Consider the following 17,479-nt stretch of genomic DNA (forward strand, 5'->3'; position numbering starts at 1 on the left):
ATGAGAAGAATTTCATCTTAAAAAATGAAATATCTATATATATAGAAATAATAAATTCATGGAATTAAGTTTTATTCCTCCAGTTGTGAATCTTGTGATCTGATCACCCCATCACGATGGTCAGTGTCTCATCAGTGTTAGAGGCAGAGAGAATGGAAACATTGTTGATTATTTCTTGTAAACTCGTAATGATCGAGACTCGGAAAAGAAACAATAAAACAAATGATACTGACTTGTTAATGAATTTCTTTTTAGGAGAAAATTCATATACATTTCAAACTACTATTCAATTAACAATGTCCCCCAAACTTTCAATTGCGACAATGCCCCCTCCCAAAACTACCAAAAATTGCTAGGATGAGGTTTTGGAAGCAAACTCTTGATTTGGGTTGGCATGAATGTTAGGGCAAAAATCAGCAAAAAATAAAAATAAAAATAAAAAATAAAAAATTTTAAAAGTCCAAGAGTATGCTGTATCTTTTCCTTTCTTATATATTAGGGTTAAAATAAAAATTAGTATTCATTCAATGTCAAGAAAATATAAACAAAATTAAAATTAATTATTTTTTCCTTAATGTAAAGTGTATTAAAACAATCTATCTTATTTAAACATTTTTGGGTAAGTGATATATTAAGCTACTCAATCACCATTGCATGAATTAGAGAAAAAAAAAAAAATGATGCGTGATGATGAACAAAGAATTTGGGGCTAGGACGTATTTGGAGTTCAAGCATAGCTTGCTTAGAATAAGACCAAATATTAAAGAATAATTTTAAAATAATAAATGTATAATTAAGTAAGAGATATGCTAGAATTTAATAAAATTCTTATATTTTGTCTATCAAAATCTTAGGCGATAAAGTGTCATTTGCCATTAACTTGGGCCATGTGCCCTTTTACATCAACTTGGGCCAAATACCTTTTACGACCTAGAATGTTGATGGACAAAATATAGAGATTTTATTAAATTCTAGTATTTCTCATTGAGTAATGCAATATAATGTTTATTACCAACACAATTACTTCCCAAAGCCGCTCAATCCCTTGTAGAAAGTTATATAATCTTTGTGGGTTCGTCATCTATCCTTGTGCTCTCCTTCTATTGGCCTTTTCCTAGTTCTTTTGCTGGTCTGTGTTTCTTCTCAAAATCGATGGCCCAACAATCAAGGAATGACAATTTATTGTATGTTTGTTCTAATATTGGGCCACGTGAATTGTTCTCATTTGGATCACATGATAGTTGCCATTTCAGACAAGTACGGTTAATTGGATACTTGGGTGAAAAGATTTAAAAGAGGGTACGAATGACGTGGCATGATCCAGTGGAATGAGGTGTGTACTGGTGGATACCATGGGTCTAGAGCGGGCTTTAGCTGACATGGCAATAAAATGGTAGAGGATGTGGCATGCAAAGATTTCTTTACCTATATACTAGATTATATTTTTACGTACGTGGTTATCTTTAGCCAATTTATATACCTCTTGTATTTTAGCATCAATTAACCTAATAAAAATACTTTTTAAGTAAAGTTCACTAATTAACCCCTCAAACTATCACCCCAATGACAATTTACTCTCAAACTATCAATTATAACAATTTACCCTCCAAACTACCAAAACAATGATAATGTACCTCCCAATGCTAGCAAAATGACAAAATTGCCCATCTATAATTTTCAATAAGACAAAAATACCCTTAAAATTTGAAAAAAAAAATATAAATTTTAGTATTTTAGTTTTTATTTTAGTAAGGGTAATTTCGTTATTTTGTTAAACTTGAGGGTACATTGTCATTGTTTTGGTAATTTTGGGGGTTAAATTGTTACAATTGATAGTTTGGGGGGTAGATTGTCATTAGGGTGATAGTTTGAGAGGGTTAAGTGGACTTTATCTACTTTTTATGTTAATTCAAAATATATGTAATGATTCGGAAAACTCAAAGTCGGGAGGTCCCGAAACTTTTTCATGCATTAATTGTGTTTTTCTTTCTCTTAAATACGATAATCAAAACAACATTATATATATATGGATTGATAATTGACGACAGGTCTTGATCCAATATATATATATATATATATATATACACCTTATATGAAGGAAGGTAATCAGATAATAACAAACTAATGTTTTACCCTATTGATTCACAGTTGAGGACAACAAAAACAAAAAGATGCATCATTAACGCATAGCACAATGTCTTCACTTTACTAATATCAGAAAAATTAACTTATGATTTGGACAATGATAATATCAGAAAAATTCATTTTAAAACAAAAAGATGCATGCATTAAATTCGACAATCCTAATTAAATTATGTGGCCTACCCGTCTGATTAAGCCTGACTCACTCCTACGCTTATATTGTGGTGGGATTTTCTTCCAAAGAAAACAAACACAAGCAAATCACAACTTCGATCTTCTACCTACCCTACACGTTTCAGGCCGGTATTGTTTCTACCAACCCTGCTCTTAAATTGCTCAAATAGAGATGTACTTTGACGTGATCGAGTTTCAGTGTGAGTTCTAACAAACTCTTAATGGGAAGAATAGCCTCACGACATGACAATCAGAAGGCTTGGATGGTGTCTTTGGAGGTTGATTTAATAATGAATTTATCTCACTTAATTATTATGTGTGCTTTAATGGTGATCCACTTACTAAGTTCAAAAAATGAAACTTCTCCAAACTTTGTCCAAATATTCTTATAATATATGGAGATTAATATTCTTATATAATATCCCTAATTGGACATAAATCTTAAGCACTTATTTTGAATCAACCACCTTAAATCTATCATTCTTTACAATTTTTCGAAGATATCATTTTTTTTTTCTTCTTTTCTATCTTGTATATCTTTTCTCAGTTCCGATTGCAAACTTTTATGTCATCCGCCAAACTTTTCAGGATTGGTGTGACTTCACTGATATAATTTTGTCATAAATTATATCGGCGGTTTGAATCAAGGCTGTAGTTGCAAAAGACAATTCTAAATGCTTCATTTGTTTTACTCCGTCCAGCATTTTTTGAAGAAAATAGTCTTGAGCATCTGCAAAAAATCCATCATGAGAAGAATTTCATGAGTATGTATCTTTTCCTTTCTTATATTTTAGGGTTAAAATAAAATTAGTATTCATTCAATGTTAAGAAAATATAAACAAATAAAAATTAATTATTTTTTAATATAAGTCAAATTTCAATTTAATCCCTTAATGTAAAGTGTATTAAAACAATCTATGTTATTTAATCATTTTTGGGTAAGTGATATATTAAGCTACTCAATTACCATTGCATGATGGTGAACAAAGAATTTGGGGCCAGGACGTATTTGGAGATGAAGGAGCTTGCTTAGAATAAGACTAAAGATTAAAGAATAATTTTAAAATAATAAATGTAGAATTAAGGTTTGAATAAGGGTTTAATTGAAAATGAAATAGAAAAGTGAGGAGAGAGAAACTTAAAATTTTAATGTTTTTTTTTCTTTTAGTGAGTTGACTTGATAAAATAAAAGTTCTCTTTTTTTATTATTAAAAAAAAAAAAATGCAAATGAACAAGTAAGGTTTGAATAAGGGTTTTTTTTTTTTTGATATTTATTTCAAAAAATTATGTTTATTAATGCGTTTTGGGATTTTTTTTTTTTTTTTTTGTCGTTGATTTGAAACAAATATTTTACTTCAACACCTACTTTAAGCAACTTCCAACAAATAGTACTATTCAGAGAAGACTAGTGCTATATACTTAACGCTCATCCTACTCTCGTACAACTAAGCTAATTTGGCAATCCCATAAAAGTCCTTGAATCAGCCTCTATTAAAAAGGGAAAAAAAATAATCTAAAAGCTTATAAATATTGTCATATCAACTCAGTTGTAGGAAGAGAGATAAGAGTTAAATGTTAACATTACTCTTTAGAGACATATTATCAAATACCTCAACATTTTTCAAGTAAACTAGTCAAATTTAAGCAGATGCAATGAATATGACAGATAATTGAACCCAGTGTTTAAAGGTCCACATGCAAGACTTTCTTGAGGCAAACTGATACAATAATGGGCCCAGCCAAATCCCCAACAGCACAGCCTGCAAGAAAGCGCATTGTTGAGTGGTGGAAAATATAATACACATAATAGACCGTATCCAATGCCAACTAAACACTCACTCTCTCTCTCACAACTCAATATTTGTTGTGAATTTTAAAATTACCATTAGATTTAAAATGCAATAATAATCCATTCCAAATCTAATAATAATTTTAAAAGCCATGTTAGAAGATGTGAAAATAGGAGTGAAATTGATAGTGCGTGTAGCATTTCTCATCCTAAAAAGCTTTCAAGGAATGAACTTACCAATCCACTGGCCGGCTGAAGGCCGAAAAAAGGTGGCACCAAGCCCTGCTCCAATGGAAGCAAAAACTAGTGATGAACCACACCTCACAGTAGCACTGGAGACCTTTTTCCCGAGAAGTTTAACTTTTTCTGCTTTATCAACATCATCACTCTCTTTCATCATAGAAGAAAAGTATCTGTAGATTTCGATGCCAACTTGAACAAGCCATGTTGCTGCAACCCCTAGAAAGTGTCCTGCATATCAAAATGAGGCACAACACAATGCGGTTAAAAGATCAAGCACTGAATTATAATAAATGGGAAGAAAACACATACAAAAGGCTTCACTTACCTCTGAAAGTTGTCCTGCTAACGCTGAAGAAGTAAACCAATGTAGGCATCCCTCTTCCAGCCTTGCGCACAGCAGATTTGGGAACGTCTGTACATATGGATCATAAACATAAATTGTTTAGAAGATCTAATCAGAAGCTGATTAGACTTGTAAAATATCTCTTGCAGCCATAACAAAGTTCATATCCTCTATTCCATGTAAACTATCCACAGATTCTTCTTTTATATCTGATGAATTACGACAAATGGAAATTTGTAACATTTTTTAAGTACCTTTCAAAAGTTTCCATGTCATCCTTTGTGAAACATAATGGACAGCAATTCGTTCCAGCACTCGTCTAGTAGTTACAACTGTAATCTGTATTGGTATGCAGAAGATCACTAAGTTAAGTTAGTTTCCAAAGTGCATGAGCTGAGCTTCCTAGCTTTCTAGAAACATGCAGTGCACAACAATGGAAAAAGATGCAAAGATTTGAAGCATAAAAAAATGAGTTCCAAGATTGGGAAAAGGAAATTTTGGGTATAATTGAACAAATATTAGGGACAGAATGTAGTCAGGTGCCAGGAGACAATTATCATACAAAACGCAATCCAGTGACCTTTTGAATATCAAGGAATGGTTAGATTGAGATTAATTCTTTCCCATAACCAAGGTAAGAAAGATCAAGCAGCAAAGGTGCAAGTCTAACCAAATTGGACTTAAATCAAATCTGAGGAAACTGGTAGTCAATGATACAAGGGAAAGCAGAAGAGTGGAAATGGGCACAAATTCGCAAAATTCATTCATGGAGTTTAAGCCATTCTTGTTGTGGATAACAGAAATCCCTACCTTAAGTGATGGAGTCACTGAGACGAAGGAGCAGAAAGTCAAAAACAGTAGCTTTTCATAGGATTACAATAAGCATCAACATATGGACTTCACTTTATCTTGTTGAAACCAATTATCCACACAGCTATGTCTAAAATAAAAGAGCACAAGGACAAGATGTGAAAGATAGATAAACAAATGTAAGTACTCAGAGATAAAAGAGAGAAACAGTGCCAAAAGAGATGGATCCAAGGACATGGTGAGTGGGCACTGGCAGAGAAGAAACAAGAGATTTGATGCATTATTAACCTTGCATTAGTTTTAATTTTATATATGGCATTAGTTTCTCCTTGAGAAGGCAACACAACTGTGTCAACAAATGTTAGATTCCAGCCCAAGAGACCTCTGCCACATAAGATTATAATAACTGGCCAAGCTGCTCTTTTTTTTTTCTTTTTTTTTTTTCAATCATTGTAATTTATCACCCATGAGAAATTTACAAATGAGAACCCTTGAATGCTGAAGATCTGAACCAAAAGTCTTCATGAAATTGATTGTGGGGAATATCTATAATACTCACCTCACGGATGATTTGCTTCACTGATTTTTTGAAAGGAACAACTAAATCTACATGGTGCTCTTCTTGAGCGTTCTGAAGGAATTCATCGTCATCCTCTTCAACGTTCGAATGAGGCTCCAAAAGAGGCAAATAGAACATCAAAAATGATCTCAAGGAAGTCATAGCAAACGCCCTCAATTCAAAAGCTGAGAACAAAGGCTTTAGCTCAATTTTGTACTCTTTTGTTTTGTATTTCAAAGAATCATGCTGAAAGATATTTGCAGTTGCACTTCGTATACGGGAAATGTAATCTTCATCCAATGATGCACCAGCATCACAATGAGCGACTGGTATCCTGAAATAAGAGGAGTGTTACTATAAGTCAATATACATTCAAATCTTAGCTAAAATAAATCTTTTTGAAGGTGGTCCTAAACATTCAGTAATAGAACTAAGTAGCTTGTTTCAAATGAAACCAATAAAAAGAATGATGTCAAATCGAAGTCATGAAAGTTTAAATTGCACGTCTAGGTTTGTAAATGAACAAATCTTCATAAGACAACACCAAGCCAATGGAATGTAAGATTAAACTACCGTACTTAAACTGCAAGGATTTCAAATACACATAATTAGAGAATTTTAAGCCACCCCATTTAGAGATCATCAATACAAATATATTTATGATTCCTAAAACAATGTGACCCAGCTCAACAATAAATGATAAGGCACATCCAACTCAAATTAACAAAAATCTCTAAAATCTAGACCTAGATGAATGAAGCAGTAAAGTCCCATGTCAAAGACCGTGTATGCTGCCACTTAAAGTAGTCCATAGTCATCAAATAAAACAACCAAGGTCAAGCTTATAATAGCATTAATCAAATTTTACCTCGTAACAAAATCGGCAATAAAAAATAGCCTAGTGACCCATTGACTATACCATTTTACAGAACCAACTTTAAACCATGCCTCTGAAATCAAGTCATACACAATCAAGTAAAACAACCAAGCCAATCCGATAACTTCCATATTCGAAAAACAATAACCAAACTGAATAATTGGCCATGCCCATTGACCTCAAACCAGTTGAATACTCCATACACTGCAGACACACACACACACACACACACACACACACACATGTTTGTGGAGAGAGAGAGAGAGAGAGAGAGAGAGAGAGATGATACCCAAACAACGCCCTGGAGGCAAAAGGGGTTCCGGCGGATATGGCGGCTGCGGCGGCAGAGGCGGCAGCGGTGGCTGAGAACAACCCATAAGAGTGGAGGCTTTGGCCTGTATAAAAACTTGGATTTTTCCGTAATAAATCCAAAACTATTGCTATTCCCGCCATTGTTGTACCTTGTATCTAAAACCAATCACAGAGAATACAAACTTATATTTTACCAATTACCATACATAGTAAGATATGGTAGGATAAGAAATGGTTTGTAGGAAATTTTCTCCTAGGCTTTCCCTTAATTTTCTTGGGAAAATTACTGGGTTTGACTTGTAAGAGTGAAAGATATCGAGCTTCTTAGTTCTTATTGCAGAGAATTGGGAGTGTCGAGTGAAGGCTTGCGGAACCACGTTGAGAAGCAGATCCCTAATTGTCCATATGTCTGGGTCCTCTGATTTTTTAACAAACGTTGCCGTTTAGGCACATAACCACAACCAGCCGCTGAAACGCTGCGGCCAAAGCCACGCTCCAACAGGCTACAAATCAACTGCTGCCACCAGTAAACGCACCAACTTCTTTACTTTTAGGAATAAATGCAAAATTGTAACAAGTATATCTTATTTAAGTTAATATTACACGAACGAATTTATTTAAGTTGATAGAATTTAGTTGTATACATGACTCCCAGTGATGGATATATTAAAACGTTATCTAAAACCTAATTTTCACTTTCACGTCGTCCTAAAACACCGCCTTAACCAAAAGCTTAAACTGCATAAGCACGGAGGGCAATTAGGATCTTGAATCAAACATGGTTGGACCAACACAAGCACATAGCCACATCAATTCATCACCATAAGAGCCTTTATCAAACATGAGTAGCCATCCACAACCATGTGTTGTTACACTAAAACACTTTGGTTTGGTTAAGTTTAGCACACGGAATAACTATTCTATTAAGAAAATCAATAGTTTTTTATTGGAAATAGAAGAATGCGGAACGAAATAGTCTTGAAATAAGCAATCTCTCCTAGGCAATGGGAATGACTATTCGAAGTGTTAAATCCTTATCATATACTATAACACCAAGGCTATTCTATTTCACCTTTCATTCCTAAAAAAAAAACACACATCTTCCTTTCTCAGCTAATGGGAGTTACATCCATTCCCATGGGAAATAAACATGCCTCACTCTTTCCAATTCCATTAATGTGAAACTGCAAGAGCGGTAAGTTGCTTGTGCATAAGAGTGTTTCAAACTTGAAAATCCTCATGAAGTACCAAAAAATGGCATCTATATTCATTGACAACAAAGTTGTTGACCACTCAATTACAAAAATACAATAAGATTAATGTTTATCATTGCTGCAAATTACTAAGGCCCATATGCTGTACTACCATGGGTCCTACTCATGAAATAAATGGCAAAGAAACGAGCATTCACATCTGCAGGGTTTGAGTTGTCCTGTCTGCGGAAGAGTAATAATGCGATTCAAGCTCCTTAAGGCTGGCAGCTGCCTCCTCTCCAATTCTAGCCAACATGCGGTCTGTCTTCTCTGCCTGCTGGTTAAACTCAGCTGTTCTTTGGTCCACATGGTCATTAAGGGATGCAAATCCTGAAAATATTGCTGTTTGCTTAAGCTCTGACACTAACTTCAGTAGAGAGTCAGCTGCTTGAACCTACAGACAGTATAACGTGTAAGCATTCAGTAACAAAAGGTTTATAAAGCTTGCAAATTTATTCAGGGTCAAACTGATGAGGCCAGAGAGACTTCAACTAAGCACCATTAACATTTCTATCTTTTCAATCGACATTTGAAAGCATTACTTTGGCAAGGAACTCAGAACCCTACCCAAAAAATGACTCATTCACAAATTGTCAAAGGATAGACACCCCTGAACTAGGCCAAGTACATAGGTTAAATTTGTGGTGAGTGAAATCTCTCCAAATTCCTTGCCAATTCAAACCTTCTCTTTTCTCCATAACTAACAACCTTCCCAAGTTCCAAATCTAAATATAGACGAACACGATTTCAACTACAAGAGAGAGGCAAACAGAGAGAGAGAGCAGCAGCAACTACTCTTACCATTCTAGCTGCACGCATCTCCATCATGAGAGCTTGTTGTGAATTTCTGACTGGTGGATCATCCACCTACAGTATAGAAGGTTGTATAAAAACAAATCACATTTTATAGAACTTCCAGGCATATAGAGTACAACTTTTCAGAAATTATAAAAGCATATTTCAAAATTATAACTGATATACTTAAGAAAATCCAAATAATCCCATGGAAGATCACTAACCTCTTTTATGCAGTATACACGAGTATTAACATGGTAGTTTCAAATCTAAACTGGCCAATGCTAGTGAATGTGTTGTTATATATTTACTCTGCACAATCTATTAAGAGCCAGGTCTGCTATTTCCCACAATTTAGAAAGGCAATCAGACCCCAGCCTTGCTTTCCTAAAATGACACCTCCGCAAATATTAGGAATAAGGCTCCCTTGCCAATGCTTGTGAACTTGTTATTGTATATTTAGGCTCCGCATTCTTTTAAGAGCCAGGTTTGCTATTTCCCAAAATTTAGAAAGGTGTCGAGGCCCTAGACCTCCCTTTCCTAATATTACACTTGCGAATATTAGGAATAAGGCTCCCTTCACTTCTACAGATCTAATTTCTCATTCATACATAAAAGAATAGAAAGGATCCTTGCTGGCCCCCTAGGACAAGGTCTCACCAAACATAAGCAACAAAACAAAACATATAAAAAAACTCCAGTTTGACAACTGCAAAAGATTATCAATAGTCAACAATAAAATTCCAGTTTCACTAAATCAAGGCAATGAACTCATTGGCACAAAAATTCAAAGCTGAATATGTTTAGGCATTGGCCAGGAGGCATTGTGCAAATAAGGTTTCTTTTCATTTTATTTTCCATTTCTTTGCTGCTCATAAAGCTAGTTGTGATCATTCAATTAAACTAAAAAAAAAAAAAGTGAGAATGAGTATGCTATTTTATAAAAAAGAAAAAAAAAAAGAAGCTTTTTCCTTAATACTTAAACCCATCTAAGTATGTGGGGCAGTCTGGTGAGCCACCGACGGGCGTGTGATGGATCACAATCTCAGTTTTGGGTATGCTTGTGTTGTGTGTCACCTTGACAAGATGCCTTGTATTGAGCACTCACCTTGCTGTAAAGTGCAATCAAGATAGTAATGGCACAATGCACTAGATGATAAAGCCCAATGCCTCAAGGCATAACATCTCCAGTCGTCCGTCAAATGTTTCATACATGTGGATGCCAATGTCACATAAACCTACATGTACAAATGGAATGGCAAGAGCAAAAATCCCACCAAGTAGTGACCTCCAAACAAAAGGTCCATTACCTTCGCTTTGTTCAAAGCTTTTCACTCATCCAAACTTATCACATCAGTCACTAAACTATTGAATTTACATCTCTAGCAAAAGTTGTTCTACCCCAAGTATTTTTCTTTCCGATTACCTTAACATTAGAGTCCTCCTATATGCTTGAGGTTTCTAATTTCAGCCCTATGTGATATGTCTAATATGTTTATGAGATATCCCATTAGTTTTTTTGGACCTTGAAGATTCATCTCTTCACACATGTCAGACCAAGAAAATTTTTTTGAAGAATCGGACATGAATTAGCAACAAAGAATCATGGTATAGAAAGAAAAAAACCAAAAAAGAAGTGGGTAATTTTTGGAAAAATGTATCCACAAGGAATATCAATTAAAAAGAAAAAGGGAAAGATTACCCGGGAGACATTGACGAGGTGACTGAAGTTGTCCACGATGTTGCTAATGTCGGTTTCGACTCTCTGGAGCAACATCTTCTGCTTCTGCGCTGCGGATGCCGCTGCCGCTGCGGTTGGCCCACTTCCGCCACCACCCCCACCGCTTCCCAAGCCGCCGCCTCCACTGACACCCCCTGCTCCGCCTTTATTCATTTCCTACCCCTCTTTTTTCTCTCTCTCAGAAGTTACAGTCACTTTTTAGAAACCAAGGCCGTAATGCTGAGAGAAACCTCAAATTTCTGGGTTGATCTCCGTTGATCTTTGTTGCGGACCCATAAATTATTGCTGCAGATTTCTACTGGGGACCCATAGAGACGGTGAGAACAAGAAGAAGAAGGCGATTGCAGATTGTAGATTTCTCGTGGCTGGCAGTAGAGAGGGATGGAGGAGGAGAACAAGAAGGCGATGATGGAGTTCAACTAGAAGGTGCGATGCGTGGGTCGATTAACGTAGGGAGAAAAAATAAATAAATAAATAAAAGCTTAGGGAAATCGAAGAAGAAGAAGGAGCCTTGGTGGATTGCTTGGACCAGCGGTTTCAGGGTTTAAGAAAAACAAAATAATTAATTAATTAATTCTTTGTTAGTAAAAGAATTAATACTCTTATTAGTATTTCTTGAAAGAAAAATATAGGGAAAAGAAAGCACGGGAAAGAAATAGAGGAAGTGGGCCAACCGTGGATGGATGCTCCAAATTGGAGAAAATGATCATTATCCATTTATTTAAACTTGAAACATTATGTTTAATATTTTATTTTGTTATATTTAATCCTATACATGACTTCACATCACATGATGAAGATGTTATAATGTTATTTAAAAATTTTAAATGGTATGGCATCATGTATATGTTAAGAGTAATAAAACAATTTTAGAAAAAAAAAAAAAAAGTATTAAAACAAAATCTTAAGACTATAAAATAGAACAAATGTTACTTACTAAATCACTATACAATTACTATACAACTGAAATGACATGGCAGTAAAAAATTAGACATTGATTTTTATTTTTATAAAGCCTTTACTAATCTAAAGACTAATTTTCACTTTCACGTCCTCCTAATTGGCTAATTATATAACTAACCCCAAGGGGTTGGCACAATGGTTGGACAGCTTGAGACTTTGAGTATGTTCCTCAAGGTCTTAGGTTCGAAACCCATGCAAACTGCTTATTGGGGCCATCGGACTAGGAGTTTGCCCTTTGAATTAACCGAGGTGTACTTGCAGGAAACTCCTTGTTGAGAGCCTGTACACCCTTGAAATTAGTCAGAGCAAAGCTTCGAATACCCAGTGCCAAAAAAAAAAAAATTGTACTTATAAAAAAAAAAACTATATAACAATTGAATAGCAATCAAACACCTTAGGAATTTAGGCACATGCTTACAAATTTAGGTTTGTGAATTGTGAGAGTTAACACCTTAAGAGTTTATTTGTGAAGGCTTGATAAAACATTATAAACACCACCTTAACCAAAAGCTTAAGCTGCATAAGCACCAAGCGCAATTAGAATCTTTGAATAAAACATAGTTTGCACACAGCCGCATCCATTCATCACCATAAGAGCCTTTATTAGACATGAGGAGCCATCCACAACCATGTGTTGTTGCATTAAAACACGTTAGTTAAAGTATATGGAATAGCTATTACATTAGGAAAATCAATAATTTTATTGAAAATAGAAAAATATGGAATGAAATAGTCTTGAAATAAACATTCCCTTATGGGTAATAGAAATGACTATTCTAAGAGTTAAATCCTTATCATATACTATAACACCAAGACTACTCTATTCCACCTTTCATTCATAATAAAAAAACACATCTCCCTTTCTCAGCAAATGGGTGTTGCATCCATTCCCATGGAAAATAAACAAGCCCCCCTCTTTCCATTTCCATTAATGTGAAACTGCAAGATCGGTAAGTTGCTTGTGTATAAGAGTTTCAAACTTGAAAATCCTCATAATGTACCAAAAAATGGCATCTATATTCATTGACAACAAAGTTGTTGACCACTCAATTACAAAAATACAATAAGATTAATGCTTATCATTGCTGCAAATTAATAAAGCTCATATGCTTTACCACTAAAAGCCAAGAGGGACTCCTGAACTAGAACACTGGAGATTGATATATGAAAAGAGAAATCAGAAAAGGAAAAAACTTGTTGCATCCAGCATCCACAATTAATATGACTAAATTCTTGTTACAAAAATGAAGCTAACAAATATCTAGGCTGTCTTTGCGACTTGAGGCAGAGATTTGAGAAGGGACAATGAGGGCCTCCTCACAGTGTGATTGAGCAACATCATAAGTGTCAAAAGAGTCAAGGCCCCCGCCTGATGTGCAGTGCCGAGTGAAACAGGTACATACGACAGAAGTGTTGATATCCCTAAGGTGACCTGCAGTGATTATAGAATGAGCACACATCTAGTACTATGAAAGAGAATATTACTGACTATAACACTAAACTACCATGGTTCCTACTCATGAAATAAATGGCATTTAGAAAACTATGACCATCTTTTTGTATAAGAAAAAAACTATACAAGATAAAGAAGAGAGCAGGAAAAAAAGAAGTAATCAGAGCAAATAATTACCTGGAGGGAAGCCATGCCAACAGTGCTTCCTATCAAAGATTTAACTGCTGGATGTATGTCCAGCTTCCTTGTTGACCACCATAAAGTGCCAATTGAAATTAAGGTCACAGTTGCAAGGATCCGGTGGTCAAGCTGCAAAAGTGGAAGAACATTTGATTAGAAGCTTTTATTTGAAGTAATAGGTATTAATGATCAAGAAAATATTATTTTAAATGTGAAGCTTTGAATTATAACACAAACAAATTTCATCAAGTCTTGAAGGAGCTCATGCTATATAAATAGATATTCTACAATTTAAAAATGCATCACTGTTCACACTGGTGTTGTAAATGAGGCCATAGTTTAGATGCTCAGGTAAAGTTCAGAAAACAATCACTTACGGTATCAATGCCATTTCTCAAAGAATTACGTGTCTGTCTATATGAAAAATTTCCTGGATCAAACTTAAAATGTCTCACCAAATATGATGATATTCAGGGAAACCAAAGAAGAAGAGTACAGGATATAAAATCTTCCCATTCAGCAATAGTTGTTATACAAATAAAACTTCAGGTAACATTGTCTTTTCAATTCTTCACTTTCTTTATTATAATTTTCAAATTTCCAAACTCTGACAAGGCAACCTTAGCATTAGTAAACAGAAGTTGAAGCGATCATCCAGAAAACCCTGAAATTCAAACTGTTAAATAAGTTAACATGTCGTCTTAGCCTAGAACAAATACCTGCACAGTTGATGTATTCTCAAAGAAATTTCGAATCAGTGGCTTCATGTCAAAAACGTCTTCTGGTATCCATGTATCACCCATCTTTGGAAAAGTATTATATGCATGCCCCTGGCAAATTTAGCATGTGAGCATGATCTTAATCTGTAAACATCACAGATCATCTAGTAATTCATTGTGAAAGATGGAAAGAAAGATAAGAATAAAACACAGTTACATACAGCATCATTTCCAGCAACAAAGGCTCCAGAGACAGCAGTAATGGCAACAAGTAAGCTAACAGGAAGGACAAGCCTCTTTACTTTTGCCGCTCCACGAACCCAAGCTACTGATTCAGCAGGTGGTTCAGGCATAACAACAGAAAGACCAGTCCAGAAAAGGCCACAATAAATAGCAAATGCGGAGGTAAGATGAGCTGCAAGGCGGTAAGGGCTTACTCTTGGCTGGGCATATTCAGATGCTGGCTCCTATGGGGATAGATTAGGAACTTTTACAATTTTATTAAATCTGTAAGCAAATTGACAGAAGATTAAATTTCTCTAACCTCCAAACCACTTTTAACCATCCACCAGCCAATTAAACCCTGCCCAGCACCAAGGGCAAAAAGAGCAGAAAGTCTCAGTCCAAGCCCTAAAGTGATATATCCCTTACGAAGGAAATATGAAAAGGGCAAAGCAAACATAAGACCCAGTGTCCTTCCCCACATACGATGTGCATATTCCATCCAATATATGAATTTGAAGTCTTCAATGCTCATCCCTTTGTTTACACTGCATGAGGTCAAAAACAAAGGAAATACCATTGAATCCAAAAGAGCCTCTACTGCAATCTGAGATGATGTTGTAACTTCAATTATATACACAGGGAATCCAATAAACTTTGTGAAACTGATAAAGTAAAATTGCAGAGTCAAATAATTACCAAATTTATCATCTCCAATAAATAATTATCCTTTGGAGCATATTGTCTTCTTATTTCTTTCTCTTTTTATTTTCCACGACCAGAAATCAACAATGTATCAAAAAATTTATAACCAAGCATTAGAAAACTTCAAGGAGGACTTTCAATACAAGTTTAGGTCAAGAGCATATAAGTAAAAATTCTAACTGGCGCTAAACTAGTTTAACGCTACAAATAAATGTAATGTTGCTTGTAATTACCGCTTATATTCAGGGGATTGCTTATATTTCTCAAACTCATGCAACCAGTCCTCATCTGATAGAGGAGGGAGGCTGCCAGTAAATTTCCAATCAGTCATGGAAAGGCCAGAACGTGTCAGTCTTGTAACACCACCGAGTACCACCATACTAAACACCCATGCAGCAGAGCCAAAAAGCCATATCCCGACCATTTTCTGAGCAGAGGAGCCCCCAGTTACTAGTAGCTTTACTCCCTCCCTACAATTGATGCCAGTAGATGCCACGGTGGACAAATTTCTGAAAGATGGCACATAATGACCCTGAAAAATAGCGTATATAATTATTTCTCATTATGTTCACAGAAGATCCCGCAGCAACTTAGATGCATAACTCAGCGTGTGCTTTCAAACTGCAGGGAAAAAATAAATAAAAAAGAATTGCAAGACTGCGACTTTCTAGACTGGGGTCACTCAATCGAATGGAAACAACACCTCATAAACCAAAGGTCACTAATTTGAATCTCTCCTTTCTCCTCTCTTGGCAAATTACTTGCCAGCAAATATTATACAAACAAAAGCACAGATATGCTGATATGAGTGGGTTCTAGCACATAAATGGTGTGACAATGCAATCAAATCTCGTCTGATCCTGGGTGAGTCTGTTCAACACAAACATATTAGCATCCAATCGCCGTTGAGTTCTAATTCAAAAGGCACACACTTCTCTCTCTCTCTAAAAAAAAGGGTGAAAAATAAGATAGGGTTTCAAACTAATTAATGCATCTGTAGCTAATCAATAAAAAAATGGTAAATTAAGTCTTACACTCCCTATACTGATTTTAGTTCTCCTGATAATCTCTTTGGTTTAAAAAAAAAAAAAAAGGATGAAGAGAATTAGGAACAATGAAATCCTAAACATGCCTGATTAAGAGAATTCGATGGATAGAAAGGGATACAAAAAACCCTATAAAGACTCAAAAAATGGAGTGAAGAGGTGGGAAAAGTCACAGATTCTTGGCTTGATCTATTCACCTTCGAGAGAGGCGCTGATAACAGATTCATTTCCACAACCATTGAATTTCGAATTTGGAGCTCTACCACGTTAAATAATTCACTTAAGTTATAGTTTTCCAACAGGTTGAGAAAAAATAAGAATTGGTAAAGAAAGAAGAAATAAAACCTTGGGCAAAGATCTGAAGCATTTGGTTGCTACTTGGGAAGCGAAGAATCCGGTGGGCTGCTCGCGGAAAACCATAGACGGCGTCGTTTTCCTGAAATTGTATGTCCCATTCGGAGCCTTGATCCTCTTCAGAAATGCTAGCCTACCAAACATCTCTCTCTCTCTCTCTGTCTCTCTCTCTCGCTCTCGCTCTATAACTGAAATCGAGGGTTTTAGCTGCAAGGGCGTGGGGTTTAGATAGCCGTTTGTTTTTTGGGTTTCAACCGTCGGAACCTCTTTCTAATCTATTCATGGATCTCCTTCCTTTTGTGTTTGGCCCATTCTCATCTATCACTGCCTTCGCTTTGCCTGGCCCAACCAATTCCATCAATTATCCAATTCTCTTTTCCTTTTTTTTTTTTTTTTTTTTAGTTTGTGATTTTCAAACGTTCAATTTAACAATATTGATCGTGACACTTCCATCTAACTTTCAAGTATATTTTTATTAAAAAAAATTAAATATTGTTTATGATTAAACCTATTACGATCAATATTATATATGATAAAAATATAATTTATGACATTATTCTTTGAAAAATGTTAAGTGTTTTTTTTATTTTTGATATGTCCATACAAGAGGGGTATGGAGATTTGATCTAGCAACCTTTGTTTTATTAAGTGTGGTCTCAGTCGATTGAATTACTTCATGAAAACTGTTAAGTGTTCTTTTTATGTTCTTCTAATTCTAGATAGATATTATTTTATAAAAAGCATGTGATAGTTTCCGACACAATTAACTGTCAAATCATATAATAGTTTCAAAGGATT

The 17,479-nt window shown here is 35.2% G+C and overlaps 3 protein-coding genes across 3 annotated transcripts; all 3 read right to left on the minus strand.

Moving 5' to 3' along the window:
* Nucleotides 1-3,872: 3,872 nt before the first annotated feature.
* On the minus strand, nucleotides 3,873-7,623 carry LOC132185492 (uncharacterized). Its single transcript, XM_059599262.1, has 6 exons — nucleotides 7,228-7,623; nucleotides 6,062-6,395; nucleotides 4,947-5,031; nucleotides 4,675-4,761; nucleotides 4,344-4,577; nucleotides 3,873-4,077 (listed from the first exon to the last, which is right to left on the minus strand). Exons 1-6 carry the CDS (start codon nucleotides 7,389-7,391, stop codon nucleotides 4,001-4,003), a joined length of 981 nt encoding a protein of 326 aa, XP_059455245.1. The 5' UTR covers nucleotides 7,392-7,623; the 3' UTR covers nucleotides 3,873-4,000.
* Nucleotides 7,624-8,441: 818 nt separating this feature from the next.
* LOC132183747 (mediator of RNA polymerase II transcription subunit 22a-like) lies at nucleotides 8,442-11,624 on the minus strand. The gene is made up of 3 exons (XM_059597158.1): nucleotides 11,001-11,624; nucleotides 9,305-9,370; nucleotides 8,442-8,897 (listed from the first exon to the last, which is right to left on the minus strand). The coding sequence occupies exons 1-3, from the start codon at nucleotides 11,190-11,192 to the stop codon at nucleotides 8,658-8,660; spliced, it is 498 nt and encodes a 165-aa protein (XP_059453141.1). The 5' UTR covers nucleotides 11,193-11,624; the 3' UTR covers nucleotides 8,442-8,657.
* A 1,325-nt stretch (nucleotides 11,625-12,949) lies between these two features.
* Nucleotides 12,950-16,991, minus strand: LOC132183756 (cytochrome c oxidase assembly protein COX15). The gene is made up of 7 exons (XM_059597170.1): nucleotides 16,673-16,991; nucleotides 15,515-15,813; nucleotides 14,899-15,124; nucleotides 14,576-14,821; nucleotides 14,355-14,465; nucleotides 13,633-13,764; nucleotides 12,950-13,434 (listed from the first exon to the last, which is right to left on the minus strand). The coding sequence occupies exons 1-7, from the start codon at nucleotides 16,823-16,825 to the stop codon at nucleotides 13,264-13,266; spliced, it is 1,338 nt and encodes a 445-aa protein (XP_059453153.1). The 5' UTR covers nucleotides 16,826-16,991; the 3' UTR covers nucleotides 12,950-13,263.
* Between the last annotated feature and the right edge of the window lie 488 nt (nucleotides 16,992-17,479).

This window comes from Corylus avellana, chromosome ca1 (genome assembly GCF_901000735.1).
Source record: "Corylus avellana chromosome ca1, CavTom2PMs-1.0".
Lineage (NCBI taxonomy): Eukaryota > Viridiplantae > Streptophyta > Magnoliopsida > Fagales > Betulaceae > Corylus > Corylus avellana.